This window comes from Siphateles boraxobius, unplaced genomic scaffold (genome assembly GCF_051911475.1).
Source record: "Siphateles boraxobius isolate OS27281-9 unplaced genomic scaffold, OSU_SipBor_1 77, whole genome shotgun sequence".
Lineage (NCBI taxonomy): Eukaryota > Metazoa > Chordata > Actinopteri > Cypriniformes > Leuciscidae > Siphateles > Siphateles boraxobius.
Window position 1 is genome coordinate 18,110,001 of NW_027509205.1, and position 18,689 is coordinate 18,128,689.

Consider the following 18,689-nt stretch of genomic DNA (forward strand, 5'->3'; position numbering starts at 1 on the left):
TGATCAAAAGTACAATAATAATTTGATTCTAATATTGTAATATTGTTGCAATTTAAAATAACTTTTATATTTTAATATATTTTAAAATGTAATTTATTCTAAGCTTAATTTTTAGCATCATTAATCTAGTCTTCAGTGTCAAATGATCCTTCAGAAATCATTCTAATAGAAACATTTCTTATTATTATCAATGCTGAAAACAGTTGTGCTGCTTAATATGTTTGTGAAAAACCATGACACTTTTTTTCTTCTTCAGGATTCTTTGATGAATGGAAAGTTCAAAAGAATCTTTTGTGACAGTATAAATGTCTTTGCTGTTACTTTTGATCAATTTAATGCATCCTTCCTGAATACAAGTATTAATTTCTTAATAAAAAAATCTTAATGGACCCAAACTTTTGTAGTAAGTGTGCATGTTAACTCATAAAAAAAATCCTGTCTCCCAAGTGTCTCCAACGCAAAAGAGGTCCCAAGTTTGATTGAGTTTAGTAGCGTTCTGAGAAGCAAACAGGGAAAGTAGCATCCTGTGCCCTCTCTCTGTGAAACGTGACTCTACGAGCTGTTGTGGATTTCCCATGAGGCATGCTGCCACAGAAAGATAGGCCGCTCTGAGGAAGGTTGAATCTTCCCCACAGCAGCGGTTCCTGGAAACAGAAGACAATGGCTGGCACGACATGAAAACAAGCACCTCGTTCCCTCTGGATCGAAGAGGCATTTGGATTGGCTTCCTCATGGACAAAAATGGCATCCAGATTGAAGTCTGGTGTGTTTAAAATTGACAGATGAATTGCTCTGGTGCGAACGTCCAACAATTAGAAAACATCCTCCGTTGGCGAGGAGCTTCGGGTAGATTTATATGAACAAAATTGGTTGTGGTTCATGCTTTGGAGATGACTCAAAGGGAATAGTTCACCCGAAATTTTTATACTCAACTTCATGTCATTCCAAACCTGTGTGATGTTTCTCATATGGAAAAGAGCAGCCTGAACATTCTTACTAACTTCTCTTTTAGTAGTTCACAGCAGAAAGAAAGTCATATACGTTTGAAAATGACTTTGAGCTTGTTTACTCCTTTAACCTTTCAATCTAACATCACAAGAAAGCCATATCTGCCCAAAGCCATCTGTAAATACAAAAACAACAGTTACTAATGGTGAACTTCCTGTGTGAAACTTGCAGACAGCAGGCAATGTGAACCTCACAGTTTAGACGGTTGAGCTGATAGCTAGTTGAATCTGCCATGGTCTGCTACTCAACTGACAGCTGAAGTTAATATCTCAGTCTCGTGATCTTGCTGTGGTTCACCGCTGAGATCATTATCCGAGTGGCTGATTGCGTGTTTGTATGAGAAAAAACACTCCTGATGATGGTCTCTCTGATGTGTTGCAGGTAACCACTCGAAGCGAAGCTCACCTTGAGCTCAACGCCTTCAGGAGGAAACACGACTGCGCGCTGGTGATATCGGGAGACTCTCTGGAGGTAATGTGAGCTCACATGTACACATTACATTTGAATGAACCCCTTACACTTTTGCAAACTTTAGAGCGTAACTCAACCTGCACTGTCTGTGCAAGAGACATTGAAAAGAAAGCAGCATCTTGAGCTATTACTTTTCTAAGCATCATGTCGGACCGTTTTGCATTGGCAAGAACCACTCGCATTTTCATTCGAAATTTATATGAACTTGAATCAGAGTACTGATAAATCTGTAGATATGATAAGTGTGAAACATGATTAATATAATGAGGTTAAAGGCCCTGTTTACACCTGGTATTAAAATGCACTTTGTTCGATCGGATCACAAGTGGACGACACTAAATACCGGTGTAAACCGATTTGAGCTTGAAATTGCTTTTGTAGTTTAAACGTTCATGTGGTCGATTGTGTTCGAACAGCCATAAAACACCGCCTACCCTCCGCATGCTGACATAATGTGTAAAAATGATGAGAAGAGCTCTAGCCAGACGGGATTTAAACTTTGTCGGCTGAAGATCCAAATTTAGTTTGAAGATGTAAAACGTACCAAGTACAATGTTCTCTCACCATTCCTGATTTCTAACACACACTCACAGCGTTCAGTGTGATATTGTGGCTGTCAGAGCAGAAATGAAAGCTGATGTTCTCCATATGATTTTCTGTCGTCGTTCTTTGCGTCGTTGCGCTAGCTTATTTTGTGCATTAGATCGAAAGATCTGAAAAAGCCCATACACAGACCTTCCCTGGAAGAAATCAGGACAAAAGTGGAATAAAGAGACGGATAAAAACACCAAGTGTAAACGGGAATGTGTCTCACTTGTCTACTTGTCATCCGATTGACTAAAACACATCTTAATACCAGGTGTAAATGTGATTCATTTATTAGTCTGAAATGTGTGTAATTCATATGAAATTCACTGATGACAGTATGTGGATTTTATATTCTGTTCTGATTTATTTTTTAGGTGTCTCATAATGTTCGCATTTTTAGTAAATGACCAGTTTGGTCTATAGCTTGATTCATTAATCCTAAACATTGAGGTTTTTATGTCGTTCTGTGTTCTACAGTATTCATTTGTTCTTTCTGATGTCTCGTTGAAGGGCCTGTTCTCAGTCCTGTTGTTGTTGTTGCTGCAGGTGTGTCTGAAGTATTACGAGTATGAGTTTATGGAGTTAGCATGCCAGTCTCCGGCCATCGTGTGCTGCCGCTGTGCTCCCACACAGAAAGCTCAGATTGTACGCCTGCTGCAGGAACGCACCGGCAAACTCGCCTGTGCCGTGGGTGAGTATGCAGAAGCCATTGACACTATGCACTTCTTCTGCCACTAAATCGAATAAATATACAGTGCTGCAGTGATGACATATTGTTTTAGGCTTTCCTCGACAAAAACCCAATAGGATTTTCCCCTTGGCTTTTGGATTATTGAAGAAAATAAGCTTTGTGATCTACAAAAGTTTGGACATGTGGGAATTTTACTTGCCCGACCGGACAAGTAGCCTTATTAAAACTTCAGTGACAAAAAATAACTAGGGAAGCAAGAATGATTCTCATTTTATTACAATCATTGTAAACAGCGATTGATAATGGATAGTGTATTTCTTGTTACAAGATCGTTTTTTTTTTACTTTATGGTCATGAATAAACACAGACTTAAATGAAGTAATAAAAAATATTAGTATTATTTATCTTTACTAATAAATATAATAGGAATGAACCGCTATAGACATTTAAAGCTATAATTAAAACATTGTCCCCCAGTTTCACAGACAAGGCTAGTAAGCTAGTCCCAAACTAAAATGTTTGAGCTGTTTTAACTGAAAGTAACTTGCACTGATATATCTTACAACATGTCAGTGCCATTGTTTTATCTCAAAATGCACACCAGTAATGTTTGTTTTTTTCTAAGGCACGTATATAAAAGCTACTTAAATGTCGCACTTGAACGAAGGCCTAATCCTGGCTGAATCTAAATCCTATCTGTGAAACCTGGCCTGTAATGTACAGAATAAATCTAGATAACTAGCTAAAGATAACTGTTTAGTACTATTTAGTGCTTTCAATATCATCCAGTTCAGACCATTGCTGATATCTGGAAAAAAACTAAGCATTAATATTAGCCGATACCATCATCAATATATAAGTTTCCATAGCACATTTAATCTTGACATGTGACATAACATCAGTTTTATTGCCCTTTCATAAGGGCACGGCACCAGCTGTCACTGGCTCATCGTTCACTGTTTTCTCCTTCTCAGGGGATGGAGGAAATGATGTCAGCATGATCCAGGAAGCAGACTGTGGCGTGGGAGTGGAGGGCAAAGTAAGAGCTACCAGTTCCCCGAGCAGCAGTCCTGTCACACACACTGTCGCCTTCTTCCGGAGTCTTCCCTCCATCTGCGCTCACTGCGTCAAACACGCCGTACACAGGCTCTTTTCAGACCACTGCTGAGAGATTCTCACATTACTTACATTACATGGCACTGAAAGCATGTAAAATGACTCCAAACATTTTCACGCAACAACTTCCCATGACTGATTTACAGCGTGTTAGTTTTAAATCAAAATTCACCCTATTTATTATCCAAATAGAAGTTTCTGGTCTTATGTTGTTTTAAAGAATACAATGTCTGTTTTTATATATACATAACTATCTCAGCCCCTGAAACAACTTTAATTGGTAATCATATTTTAATTCACTTAATTAAAATATGATTTATTTATTTTAATTCATTTATTTCACTTGAGCAGTAAGGTATTTCAGGCCATGCTATATTGAGTGTATTAGCATAAAAATATTTTTAAAAATTCATTTGGTCAACTAGTTTAGCAACATTTTATTTTTCTTATTTATTTAGATTTTTATTTTATTTTATTTTTACTTTATTTTATTTTATTTGAGACCATGCTTTTTGTTTATTAGCATTTAACATCCAACTAGTAAATTAATGTGTTCAGCTAGTTTATCTAAAGGTTTTTTTCTTATTCATCTAGATCTTTATTATTATCATTATTATATTACTATTTATTTTATTTTAATAGTTCGGCTAGGGATATAATGTATATGAAAATCTCTAGCTGTATAGACCAATCAGGACTATCCATATTAATATCAGAAATATGTCACATTAAGGATGTCAAATACTTTACGAATGGCAAATCATGTTGTCTTAGCCTGGACTAAAAACTTTTGAACTTTTTGAACTTTTGTTTTTTTAAAAACAATTGACCCTACAGTTTAGTTCTGGAAAGTCTGATTTCAGGAATGCCATCCTGAGGTGAACTGCCAATTTAGAAACGCGTTTTAGACGTCAGAAGTTTTATGAGTGTAAATGTACCTAAAATACTACTAACCCAAAGTCGACCCACTTGTGATGCATCATGCGAGCTTTCCTGGTCATTAAAATGAGGCGTTATGGGAAGGTTAATTGATATTGAGTCATTCATGACTAACACAGTAAGCCTTGATTGACTTTGATGTGGTTAGATGGGACGTTGTTTGTTTTTTTCTTCCATTTTTGCTTTACCCAGTCATTCCTAGACTACCCAGTGATCCGAAGATGCTTAATATAGCCCGGCTTAATCTAGAAAACATTTTTGCTCATGGTCCAAAAAAGTGTGTTTAAGCGCTCTGACCTGTTTGTTTATTTATCTGCTTGAGCAGGAAGGGAAGCAGGCGTCTCTGGCTGCAGATTTCTCCATCACTCAGTTTAAGCACTTGGGCAGACTGCTCATGGTCCACGGCAGAAACAGCTACAAACGGTCCGCTGCACTCAGCCAGTTTGTCATCCACCGCAGTCTCTGCATCAGCACCATGCAGGTAGTGTCTGCTCGAGCAATTATCCACCACTAGCCCATGAATCACAGTAGCTGCAAATAAACACAGTGTAGTGTTGAAGGTTTCAGGTCTTTAAAAAAAAGAACATGTATTAGTCAAAAGTACACACACACACACACACACACACACACACACACACACACACACACACACACACACACACACACACACACTCACACTCACACTCACACTCTCACACACACACACACACACATATATATATATATATGTGTGTGTGTGTATGTATGTATTTATTATATATTAATTATTATTTTGGTGTCTGATAATAATTTAAATATTGATTACAGTTTTTTTAACACTACATAACAAAAAAAGAACCCAAAACGTTTTTTTTAAATACATATACCAATGTATTACCATAGTTTTTGTAGATATTTACATGATTTCAATTATTTGGGATAAGAAATCATAGTAATACCGCAATTTTTTGGATGTGTCCCATGGTAATGTTGAGATATTTCATGTATTACAAATAATATTTAGTTATATTATTATAATTATATTTATTTGGGGGTATAATACCATGGTAAAACCATCATTTTAGCACGTGTACAATGGTAATTCCATGAAAATATGTCTTAAATGTAAAAATATAAAAGAAAAACAAAACACTAAACTTGACAGTATTTATCTCACAAAATTATTTGAAAAAAAAAGAGGCAAACTACAGCTGTTTTGTTTGTTTTACTATGCAAAAAAACTGCATACATTGACTACAACATAATCAGTTATTCATATTTTGTTCATATTTTTCTCTTGTTTATGTATGCGTTCATAATTTCTTTGCATTACAGCCTGGCCAAAAAATGTCCACACAATTTAGCTAGTTTCATAAAACAATTAACTCCAACCACAACTACGTAATATGCTTACAAAATCTATAACAAATTTTTAATAAGGGTGAAGATATTGCCATACATCGCTTTTGGCCACTGCTGTACAATGAAAAAATACCATTGTATATGAACATGGTAATCATTTAGTACCGTGGTGTTTATCAAAGTATCAGCCATCTAATGCCATTACTGTACTATTATACCACTGCAGCACTTTACTGACAGGACCAATGAATATAACATGCCTTTAGTTGCCTGCTGTCTTACATTTCTGCTGATGTTTTTCTTCCCATGTGTCCTCACAGGCCGTGTTCTCCTCTGTGTTCTACTTTGCATCTGTTCCACTTTATCAAGGCTTCCTGATTATTGGGTGAGTGTGCGGGTGATGATGACTCATTTGCACTCGGTGAAATCTCTCTGGCATTTCAGCCATGTGTTTCAGACAGCTCTGACATTAGAGGATCGCTGAGGGATTTGTTCCATCAAGAGTCACGGTCACTGAGCTAGTAGAAGATTGCCAAGGCTGATGTCCATCAAAAGAGTCTTTGTGAAGCCTGTAATGAACAAGGGGTTAAAGCGGACAGGCTCTTCTAATTCAGCGAGGATGAGTTCAGGACAGGGGGAGAATAAAGCTGAAATTTCACCCACACTAGTACAACTCTGAATCTAGATCCATCACTTTGACGTTCTATGCATATGAAATATATGTGGGTGATTCTGTGGTAACTTGTACAAACCAGCAAAATTGTTCTACGTTTGGCACATCTTACTTTTATGAACATATATATGTCAGAGCTTGATGTTTTCAATTATTGCCTCAAAGAATTTCCCCGGCTTGGAGTAATTATGAAAAAGTCGCAGAAAATCATATCAATTTCTATTTTTTAGATGTGTAAAGTATACATCTTTCTAGTTATACATATTTTAAAATATTGAATTGGCTAGAAATTGTATTTTTGTGAGTGCAAACATCCTAAAATGATTTTTAAAATCCTTGTCCAGTGATGATGAGTAATTGGAAAATCATTGGTCTGGTGGTTTGGCAAGCGAAGACATCACAAAATGTTAAATAGCATAAAAAACAACATGAAGTATACTTTAAAAAGTCTAGTACTTTTCATCAAAAACAGTAAATGTTAAGCCCTATTTTGACAGGATTAGTTTCCTCGGATGACGTTAAAGAAATTTGTGTTTCACAAGCGTACTTTGTGATTGTAATCTCATCCAAATCTGCCATGCCGGGGATTTTTTCTCACACAACCTCAGTAAAAATTCCAGAGCAAATTACCTACTGTTTTTCGGCAAACTCAACGGTCCTCTAGAAATCTAATCTGTCCGAATGTTAATGTCTGTGACTGATAATATTGTATTATACTAACGCTTCTCTTCGTATTTTTTGACCTATCTGAGCTTCTGTTTGCGCACCAATCTTTAGCATGCTTTTATTTCAATCCAAAATGGATGGTATCAGACGAAAAAATTAACTGATAAAATTAATAAATAAAAACAAATCCCATTTTAATATCAATGTCAGGTAGGAGTAAGATACTTGTCTAGATTTTTCTGCTCACTTATGCAAGTTTGTTATAAACAGCCACTTATGAACTCATGTGAAGCATACTTAAATAGGGCTTTTATAATCAATTTTAATAATTTATTAATTTATATATGATTCTAAGACACATACGTCATACGTGTTGCATGCAAAGAACAGGTAAAAAAACTGATTCAGATGGGACTGAAATCTCAGTGCATGAAATCACAGACGTCGAGTGATAAGAATTGTATTGATTTAGAAAACTAGTTCCATCCGAATAAGGCTTTAGTGGAAATTGTGAGGGGTTTTTTCCCTTGTTTTTTAATATGTAACTATTGTTTTATGTAACTACCATTCAAAATTTGGGGGTCGGTAAGATTTTATTAAGATATGAATGCTTTAATTCAGCAAGGCCACATTAAATGGATCAAAGGTGACTGTAAAGACATTACACTGTTACCAAAGATTTTGGTAACACTTTATTTTACAGTGTTCTTGTTACATATGTTACATGTAATTACCATAGTAATAACACTAAATTATGCCTAATTACATGCAATTAACCCTCAACCAAATCATAATCTTACCCTAACCATATAGTAAGTACATGTAGTTAATTAATATTACACTGTACTTAAATATATAATTACACTGTAACAATGACACCTTAAAATAAAGTGTAACCAAAGATTTCTATTTCAAATAAATACAGTTGTTTTTTACATCTTGAAAAACATCTTTGTATCACAGTTTCCACAGAAATATGAAGCAGCACAACTGTTTCAACATTAATAATAAGAATAAATGATTCTTGAGCAGCAAATCATTAATTAGAATGATATCCGAAGGATCATGTGACACTGAAGACTGGAGATAAAATTCAGCTTTTCCATCACAGGAATAAAAATACATTTTAGAAATAGAACATTTTTTTATAATTGAATTAAAATGATTGCAATATTTTAACATTATTTTAAATTATAATAATATTTCACAATATTACGGTTTCTTTTTTTTTTATATCAAATAAATGCAACCTTAGCAACTTTATTGTATTAATATTTTTCTGTGCTGATGTGCCTTACAGCTACTCCACTATCTACACAATGTTTCCTGTTTTCTCCCTGGTATTGGATAAAGATGTCAAGTCTGAGGTTGCCATGTTATATCCTGAACTTTACAAGGATCTTCTAAAGGTATCTTTGACCCTATCATTCTCAGATTAATAACTTAGACTATTATTTTTAAAAAATATTAATAACTATGATTGTTTGCAGGGACGGCCTCTCTCATTCAAAACGTTCTTAATATGGGTCTTGATCAGTATCTACCAAGGTAAGCGAATAATGTGGTTATTTTAGCATATGGTGCAATGCATGAACTTTGCAACAACCTTCACTCAACAAAGTAGTTGTGCTGTAAATTGAGTAGACCATTTATGTCTCCCACTGACTGGAGCGTAACTGTGTTTGTAATGTCCATTCAGAGGCTTGTTAAGAAAGCAGCAGCAGTAGCACAGTGTGGTGAATGTTGTTTCATCCAAACAAAACCCACACACGTGTTTTTGCTCGCCCGCACTGAATAGTTTATTTGTGTCTGTGGCTACAATAGTTGAATAACACAAGGAGGTTTTCCACGATTGCTTTTTGAGCCTCACTAGCAGTCTCCACCCTGCTGTCTTTGTGTGTAAATCTTTCAGAATCACACTTAGTCATTCCATTAGTTTATAAGGTGATTCTGTTTGTGTTAGACAGCACTGGGTATTTCCTCACTTCTTTGAGAGCTTGTTTTCAAAAGAGAAGTCCTACATCTCTCGTTATTCTTCTCTGTCCATGAGGTGTTTTCACTCAAATTCCCCCATCTATAGCATGTTTACATTTGTGCTTTAAATAGAGCCTCCAAAGTTGAATGGTCTTCAATTTCATGTATGTATTAATCAAGTTTTTCAGTCCCATGGTGTCTGAGGTTGATCTCAAAGTTCACAATAACACTTCAGGACAGGAAGCGCTCAAAAAAAGCTAAATCCATGGAAGTGTTCTTCCTCTTCCTGAGATCGCTGATAGGACAATCTCAGGGATTTGCTATGGTCTCATAAAGCGAATCTGAGACAAACTTTCTTTTTATCATGACCTCTGTCATATACAGTATTTGCAGCTAAAAATGAATACACAAAAGTTCTTTATTTAACTTGAAAGAATGAACTTTCCAATCCATTACTCCAATAATAACATTCACCCATAAATCAGAGTAACATTTTATTATAGTAGATATTATTTCAGAAATGTCATATTTCAATGTACCTGTCAAGTGCGTAGTTTATACAGTATGAATTATTAGGTAAATATGCAGTTATAAATAGTATATACATATATGTGTGTGTATATAATATACCATATATATATATATATATATATATATACACACACACACACACACACACACACACACACATTAGGGCTGTCAATTTAATGCGTTCATTTAATTCATAAGTAATGGGAAAACCCGGCCCCTGCCCCAGACCGTAGTTCATCTTACTTTTCATAAAGTTGATTGGTGACGAACATTTTTCGCTGCGGATTGTGCTTAAACAGTCAAATACACCCAAAATAATGTCAAAATGCAGGTCTTGTCTTTGTATTCATGTTAACGCAGTCAGTTATGTTTTAAGTGAATGTAAACAGTTAAGAAAGAAAACTCATGTGTAACAGTATAATGGATCCGTTTGTCGGGTCTTAAAGTGACAGCAGCCTAATATACCTGTTGTCAAATTATGAGATAATATTAAAAATATCTAAATGGCAGTTTTTTGCCATGGTATCAATGTCGACATTGTGGCCAGTGATAATGCTGAGTGGATAGAAACTTCAGAAAACCTCTAGCCACTGTGACTGGTGAGCGAAAAAGTTAATGTCAAGCCCTGTATACATGTTTATAAGCACACTACTAGTATGCATATCCATTACGCTTCTAGAAGTCTCTTCATAGATGCTGGTGGTAATAGAGATGTGCTGTGCTCTCTGCAGGGAGCATCATCATGTACGGGGCTCTGCTGCTGTTCGAGTCCGAGTTTGTGCACATCGTGGCGATCTCGTTCACGTCTCTGATCCTGACGGAGCTGCTGATGGTGGCGCTGACCGTGCAGACCTGGCATTGGCTGATGATCGTAGCCGAACTCCTCAGTCTGGCCTGCTACATCGCATCCCTGGTGTTCTTACACGAGTTTATCGGTGGGTATGCTTTCATTACCACAAGGGTCCCAAAAAACATTGATCTTTATTTATTTTATTTTATACGGGCGAGAGTGTGTCTGCAAACAACGGGAAGTTTGACGAGAGCGACAAAAGGCTGTAAGAAAAGCGTGTTTTGGAAAGCCCTTATATGGAGAGGGTTTGGGCCTGTTTTATGCAAATTAATTACCTTGTGCACGCAGCCACTCATTTAGAAAACTCCAAAATCACTAACATCAGAACGATGTTAAGAACAAATTCATGTGTGTACAAACGTGTTGTGAATTAGGCGGAGATTTTTCGTGAGAAGTTCTCCTGTGCGTATAAATATGAAATAATGCAATTGTTAGTGAATGAGACCCTTTTTTTTCATGCGCACTGGTCAATTTTGAGATTTTGGCCTATTTGTCTTTTCATAACGTGTTTTATGAGTAGTGGAAAGAAACATCCAAAATACTCTTTTAAATGTTTATTTTATTACACTTTATCTATTTCCACCTGTAGATTTGAATAACAATACATATCTTTAAAGGGCATTTTCTCAAAATAAGCCAGAAATCTGTCTTTTTCGGAGGGGTTTATTCATACATTTCATTAGATAATGCCTCATTTGAATGTTAAAGCATAATATGCAGAAACCGTGAAAATGTTGTGTTCTTAATGAATCGATCAACTGGGGATGTATGGCGATATCTATTAGTGATATTTTTTACCCTATTCACCTGGACTTGTCTTGCCTTAATCACTTTTTGCATTTAACACACATTACTTAGCAAATAGTTTTGCGGTGTGATTAATTGTTGTTCTTGTCATTTTTGTGATATTATATGTTGCATCTATGCTTTCTGGTCAAGGTTTTGCTACCCCTCTATATCCTATTATCGTCATGAAATCCTGTTGTTATTGAGCGATCTTGGCGTCAGAATTTCGGACATATCCAGGTAAAAAATGTGGCCACATTCCACAAAAAAACAATACTATTTTCCCCAGAGAGAGTTAAATCTGATTGTATAAAATGTAGCCATCTGCCTCAATCAGCACTCCAGGGCCCGTTTCTCTCGTACGACACCGGGCAGCCCGAGAGCGGCCCACAGCGCTATACAGAGCTCACTGTGGAGGGAAATACCACAAGCCTGCTCTCATTTCCTGCTGCGCTGATGCTACCCCGGCCAAGGTCTTTGTGTTGATCAGAGGGCTTCCCAATTTGAAGAGTTCTACACTTTCTTACAAAGAAAAGCAATTGAGGATTCACATATTTATGTTATTTTAAATGCACACGTGCCAGTAGCTCAGCTGTTTTCACAATGCTTATTGCTCGCACACGTAACCTACGTGTCAGGGTGACGTTTTGATGAATATGTAAATTTATGCTGTGCGATTTTCCTCTCAAAAACAAAAGAATCACACAACAAAGATGACAGCGGTGAGAAAACAGCAGTTAACAAAGCATCTGATCATAGCAATGTGGATATGTTTGCACCGCCTCTGCAATTCACCAGCATTACTTGTCAATAAATGAGATAAGTAAAATTACACTGTTATGATAGTTTGATTATAAAGTATATTTGAGACTATAGACTATATAGACCTGACTATTTGAGAATATGGTTTGAATTAATCCTTTTTTTGCATGACACATTGACATTAAAGTGTAGAATACCTTTTTTTGGCAGTATCCTAAACATTATATAAGCTTTCATTTCATGTGTCATTGAACAGAAGAGGCATGAACGTCACATCCTTTGGATTTTCCCACCAGAACCGTCCCGAGTCTTTCACATGAAAATCAGTCTACAGTCTTTCATAAACAAGCTAGGAAGTTGGGGAAAGCTCTCGTTTTTTAACTTGCGTTACAAGCTGTTCACATATTTGCAAAAAAAAGTGATTAATACATGTGATTTCTTACATGTAGCCCTTTTATATGAACAGGTAAATGAAACTATTCACATGAGACCCTGCGTAGACATCCTCGTGGCTCAGTTTTTATAATGATACACACAAATTTTTTATTTAAATTGCTTAGCATTTTTCTAGTTTAATGGTATTTAGTGTAAAGTTATCTGCTCAATTGTTTTAGGCAACAATTATTTTTTTGTTATCCTAAATATAAACTATTAAGTACCAGAAGTTTATTTTTGTGACAGCACTTTTTATAAAATAATATTTTAAAAAAGTTAAAAATTTTAAATATTTTTTTTTCTTGAATTATGTTTTTAAAAAACAATCATAACATAAATCATTAAAAAATGATCTGTCCCAAAATAAAAAGATTAGTCAAAAAGTGCAAGGACAATGCTAGTCATTTAGTTAGCTACTTTTATCAAAAATAACTTGGATCCTGTTGATGATGCATCCAAGACCTTCAACATAACCATTTTCCTTTTGCCCACCAACGTCACGTCGAGAATTCATTATTGGATCTCGCTGCATATCCTGGCAGAGAAGATGATGGATCCATGATGGCGGAGATGACTTGTGACCATCTCGGGGCTCACGTTCACAGCGCACGAACAAGTGTCTTTTCAGTTGTGTTGATGAGGCGTTCGGACACCACAGCGCTCCGAGTGCAGTCCAACTCCGGTGGTGTGTGGCACCTGACCACATTAAACAAAGACTGGTCCCCGACTGCCGCGCAGTGTGACGCTAGTTTCCAGCAATCACACAAAACATTTTGGCCAACTTACATTTCAGAGTCTCTCCTTCTACAGACCTTACTGTGGTCTGAGAGTATTTCACAAGCTCTGTTTTGATGTATTTCCCTACAATTCTGGGAATAAAGGTTTTAAAAAAAGAGCCAAAGTATTATTCAGCAGGGATTGTAAGTATTATGTATAAGAATAGAACAAAACCATTGATGGGAAAGACTTTTCCTGTGAGCGTGTAACAAAGACATGAAACAGACAAGACTTTTGGATCTTGAGGGGATTGACAGCGTTATCTACATCACAAATTTATGTTTTACAGATTATTTAGTCCGCTTACAACCATCTGATACAGATTGAAATGGCAGCCATTGGCAAAATTTGTTAGATACAATCTGATTGGTTGGTCACAATGACACTTCTGAGGTTTTATGTTCTTAAGGGTTAGTTTAATAAAAAGCTCTGCAGTGACTGTTTCTGAGAATGTACCAGATTTCCATCTGCAGTCAATCATTTTATCCCTTAAAACTCATCTTTGGCAATCAAAATGACATATTTAAAGGTTTTTCCTGTGAAAATAATTTCTTCATGCCTTAAAATAGCTTGAATTTACCTCTACACCCTTGCTTCATTTAGTATACGCAATAGAATATGCAAATGAGCCCCGCCTCCACTCACTCACTTAAGCTCAGAATACTCAACTGTAGTAAACGCTACACAATGGCAAGTGGAAAGTTTAAGTGGAAGTTTAGTTCAGCCATATTCAGTGGCAGTTCAGTGGTTCTTCTTCTAAAAATCAGCATACTTAGAAACACTTTGAACATCATAGAAAGTCACTGTGGAAAAGCTCTGCCCGTCATGCCGACGGGAGGTTTGTGGCGGTAAGAAACAGGCGGTGAAACATAGCAAAGGCCGCTACTGCTCTTGAGTGTCTCTTAAAGTCCCCCTGTGTTGAAAATGAAGCTTTTAATGTCGTTTATATGTCTATGTGGTGTTTTTTAATATGCTTTCAGACAAACCATGTGCAAATTAATAGGTCAACACCATTGCTGAGTTTTTTCTCCTTAAAAACTGCAGTGAACCAAAGACAGTCTCAAAAACACGGTTTGAAATCGCTGGTGTTTCTGACGACACAAACTACCTTGTAACCAATCAGATCAACGTGTGATCGTCAACCAGTCGATCTCTGAGCTGGTGTGAGTGAGTGGAGGTGGGGCTCATTTGCATATTCATAGAATCGCGTATAATAAATTAGGCAAGGGTGAAGAGTCACATTCGAGAAAATTTAAGGCATGAAGATTTTTTTTTTTTTACGAAAAAAAACTTTTAAATATGTAATTTTGGTGAGTTTTAAGGGATAAAATGATTGACTACACAGGGACTTTACAGATTTGGTGCCACTAACCTGGCAAACTTTTCTAGATTCTTTCAAATCTTTTAAACATGACTTTGTTTCCTGTTAGATGGTCAAAACCTTCTCAACACATCCTGGAAACTGCATAAAGTCAGCCTATCAGATTAGAACTTGCCAGCTCAAGAAACTCTTTGCCACTTTTCTGCAGTATGACTCAGCGTCTGTGAACAGACTATGGATGTGCCATCTGAGACAGTCCAGCATGAGCAGATGTTTGACAGTATCCAAATGGAGATGGGCACTAACAGTTTTTTTTTTATTTGTGTCCCTCACAGATGTGTATTTCATCGCCACCCTGTCTTTTGTGTGGAAGGTGACAGCCATCACTTTGGTCAGCTGCTTGCCGCTCTACATCCTCAAATACCTGCGACGACGCTTCTCTCCTCCGAGTTACTCCAAACTGACCTCTTGAACCATTTACTGCCTCACTCGCCTCAGTCCGGCTTGCTCTCTAACCGCTAACTCGGCTCAAACAAACCTAAAACTGCTGGAACGTCAGGTTTGATTCACTCCTTCATTCACCCTGATACTAAAATCAAATTTTTTGGTCATCGAGCCAGTTTAGTAGTTTAGCAGTCTGGTTAGCCCTGAGCAGGTGCTCATACCGACAAGAATGGAGCCTTGTATGATGCAGTCCAGACGCCATTCGCACTGAATCATGTAATTTCTCTACTGTTTAAGTTGCAGTGAATCACTCTCCCTGAGGAAGACTAAACACACTGGTTAGCTTTGGGATGCATCCATGAGAGAGACAACAGGGAAGTTTTTCCGTGAGATTTAATAATCTATTGCTATTATGTGTCTCGATTGCATTTGTATTCTCATGGGAAAAGGAAAAATTTGCACAAAGAGGAAAGGGGAAATTGGAGTTGACTTGTTTTAGGGTGTTTTTGGTACCTTTTTATTTATTTCCCAAAACTACTGAATTTATGTGACTTGAAAGGATGTGATAAGGTTATATTTGTAACACTTTACTATAAGGTTCCATTAGTAAAAGTTATTGCATTAATATCTTTGTTTGTTAACATTTGTTGATTAAAATACAATTGTTCATGTTAGCTCAGGCCCATTAAATAATATTAACAGATACATCTTTTTATTTTAATTAAAATAAATTCTGACTTATCAAAATTCTCAAAATTGTGAAATATAAATTTGCAGTACTGGTTTTTTGTTTTTTTGCAATTGCGACTCAAAATTGTGACACAAATTGCTATTGAAGGTTTTTCTCATTTCTACCAGAAAAAAGGTAATTCCAATTTTATCATAATCCTGAGAAAAAAAGTCTTAATTGCAAGATATAAAGTAGAAATTGAGAAATAAAGTCGAGATGTATATACCCACTATATATACCCACTTCTGACTTTTTTCCTCGAAATTGTGAGATATAAACTTGCAATACTTTTTTTTGTATATTTTCAAAATTGTGCAATCAATTGTGAGTATTAAAGTCTTTTTATCTCATAATTTGGACTTTATAACTTGCAAATCCTGTTTTTTTGTTGTTGTTTTTTGCAATTGCGACTCAAAATAGCTAAATTGCAATTGCCAGTTATATGTACAATTTACAGATACATTGTAATTGCAATTGTCTTTTAATCTCGCAATTCTGACTCTATAACTTGCATTTGTGAGTTTATATCTCACAATTATATCTCAGATATAGTCACAATTCAGCAAAAAAAGGTCTGAATTTCTTCTGACTTTATTAAATTGCGAGATATAAACTTCGTTTTTGTTTTGCAATTGCGATTTTCTCAAAACGTTTTATCTCGCAATTCAGACTATAACTCGCAATTGCGAGTTTATATCTCAGTTGTGAGAAAAACATATAAAGTCACAATTCTGAATAGTCGCAATTGCAATTATGAGAAGTAAAATCAGAATTGAGGGTATAAACTTGCAATTGCAATAAGGTGTAAGATAGAAACTCTCAAACTTAACTGATGTTAACAAATGGAAGCTTATTGTGAAGTGTTACCATATACAGTAGATGTGTGATTGTTGGTGTTCAGATCAGATCATTCTTGTCTTGTCTAGATTGAGTGTGTGTTTTTTTTTTTTTTTAATGGACACTGAATTTATTAACTAGGTTAACTGGAAATGGAAATGTTTTATTAGCACACTAACCAACCACTGCTAGTCACTGCAGGGTTAATACGGTGCCATAAAAAAGTGCTATTTTAGCATCCTCCTGTCCACAGTAGTGTTTGTCCACTCTTGTGGTGACCTCTGACGCTAGACATGCTCACTTTGTACCCCAACCTCCCCCGTCTGACCATTATGACCCGGAGAGTCTTTTTAAGACTACTCTCAATCACTGGTTTACAGAGCCAAATCCCATGATGCATCAGTCAGCACTAAACGCTGTAATCTTCTCCTCGAGGTGTCCTTAAACCCAATGTTTGTCTGTTAATGATCCCGAATGCGATGTGCACTTAGCATTGATCACTATGTTGGTGTCTGTGTTTTTAGTGCCATATCATCTTTCACCTTCAGACACTTAATTGTTTTGAACTGACAGACTCTTGCATGGATCAGAGTTTGTACAGATTGTGATGTGGACCTAGACTTAGGACCGGATGCCATGATGATCTTCTCCTGACTACTTATTGTGCTGACTGGTTTTTATGTTTATATGAAGATACTTTTTTGTTTGGTAATGTAATCTGCTGAATTGTAAATAACAAAAAAAATGGCTTTTATTTATTATAATTTTTTCTTATTTGTGTTGGAATTTCCACTCTAATAATTGCAGAACAAAAAAGGGACAAGTATGTCTCAGGATAAGAGGTGTTTCAAATAAAAAAGATCTTTTCTTAACTAATTCTCTGCTTGTTTCTTAATACAGTATAATTTCTACATATATTTCATGTAATATATCTCCAATAATGCTTATACATGTAGAAAGAGACAGAAGAGACTTCTTTCAAAAACATAAAAAAAATTCTTATCAACCCCAAACTTTTGAATGGTAGTGTATATGAAAAAAAAAATATATATATATATATACATTTCTTTATGTATATATTAAAAAAAATTCCATATACACTACCATTCAAACGTTTGGGGTTGATAAGAGTTTTTTTTTATGTTTTTGAAAGAAGTCTCTTCTGTTCAACAAGCCTGCATTTATTTGATAATAAATACAATAAAATCAGTGATATTGTGAAATATTCTTACAATTTAAAATAATTGTTTTCTATTGTAATATATGTTAAAATGTAATTTATTCCTGTGATCAAAGCTGAATTTTCAGCATCATTACTCCAGTCTTCAGTGTCACATGATCCTTCAGAAATCATTCTAATATGCTGATTTGCTGCTCAAGAAACATTTCTCATTATTATCAATGTTGAAAACAGTTGTGCTGCTTCATATTTTAGTGGAAACAGATTCTTTCATGACCGAAGATCAAAACAACAGCATTTATTTGAAATAGATTTTTTTTGTAACATTATACATATATTTTCTTTTGATCAATTTATTGCATCCTTGCTGAATGAAAATATTAATTTCTCACTGACCCCAGTGTTTGAACGGTAGTGTTTGTTTTCATTATTTTCTTTTATGGCGGATATCTGGATTGGAATGCTAGCTTTCTGCATTTTGCACAGTGTCTTTTTAATAATAGTATATGAAACGGAACTACATTATGTAACACTTAATGTTTCAAACATTATTTATACACAATATAATT

At 35.7% G+C, this 18,689-nt stretch overlaps 1 protein-coding gene across 1 annotated transcript in view; it reads left to right on the forward strand.

Annotated features, from left to right (window-relative positions):
- The window catches only part of atp9a (ATPase phospholipid transporting 9A), a 50,111-nt gene extending 32,299 nt beyond the window's left edge, over nucleotides 1-17,812 (forward strand). The window contains exons 20-28 of the mRNA XM_077218633.1: nucleotides 1,390-1,479; nucleotides 2,614-2,758; nucleotides 3,733-3,797; nucleotides 5,139-5,294; nucleotides 6,475-6,539; nucleotides 8,794-8,902; nucleotides 8,984-9,041; nucleotides 10,730-10,933; nucleotides 15,265-17,812. Coding sequence (XP_077074748.1) covers nucleotides 1,390-1,479; nucleotides 2,614-2,758; nucleotides 3,733-3,797; nucleotides 5,139-5,294; nucleotides 6,475-6,539; nucleotides 8,794-8,902; nucleotides 8,984-9,041; nucleotides 10,730-10,933; nucleotides 15,265-15,401 — 1,029 coding nt within the window. The 3' untranslated portion in view covers nucleotides 15,402-17,812. The remainder of the gene's footprint in view (nucleotides 1-1,389; nucleotides 1,480-2,613; nucleotides 2,759-3,732; nucleotides 3,798-5,138; nucleotides 5,295-6,474; nucleotides 6,540-8,793; nucleotides 8,903-8,983; nucleotides 9,042-10,729; nucleotides 10,934-15,264) is intronic.
- The last annotated feature ends 877 nt before the right edge of the window (nucleotides 17,813-18,689 follow it).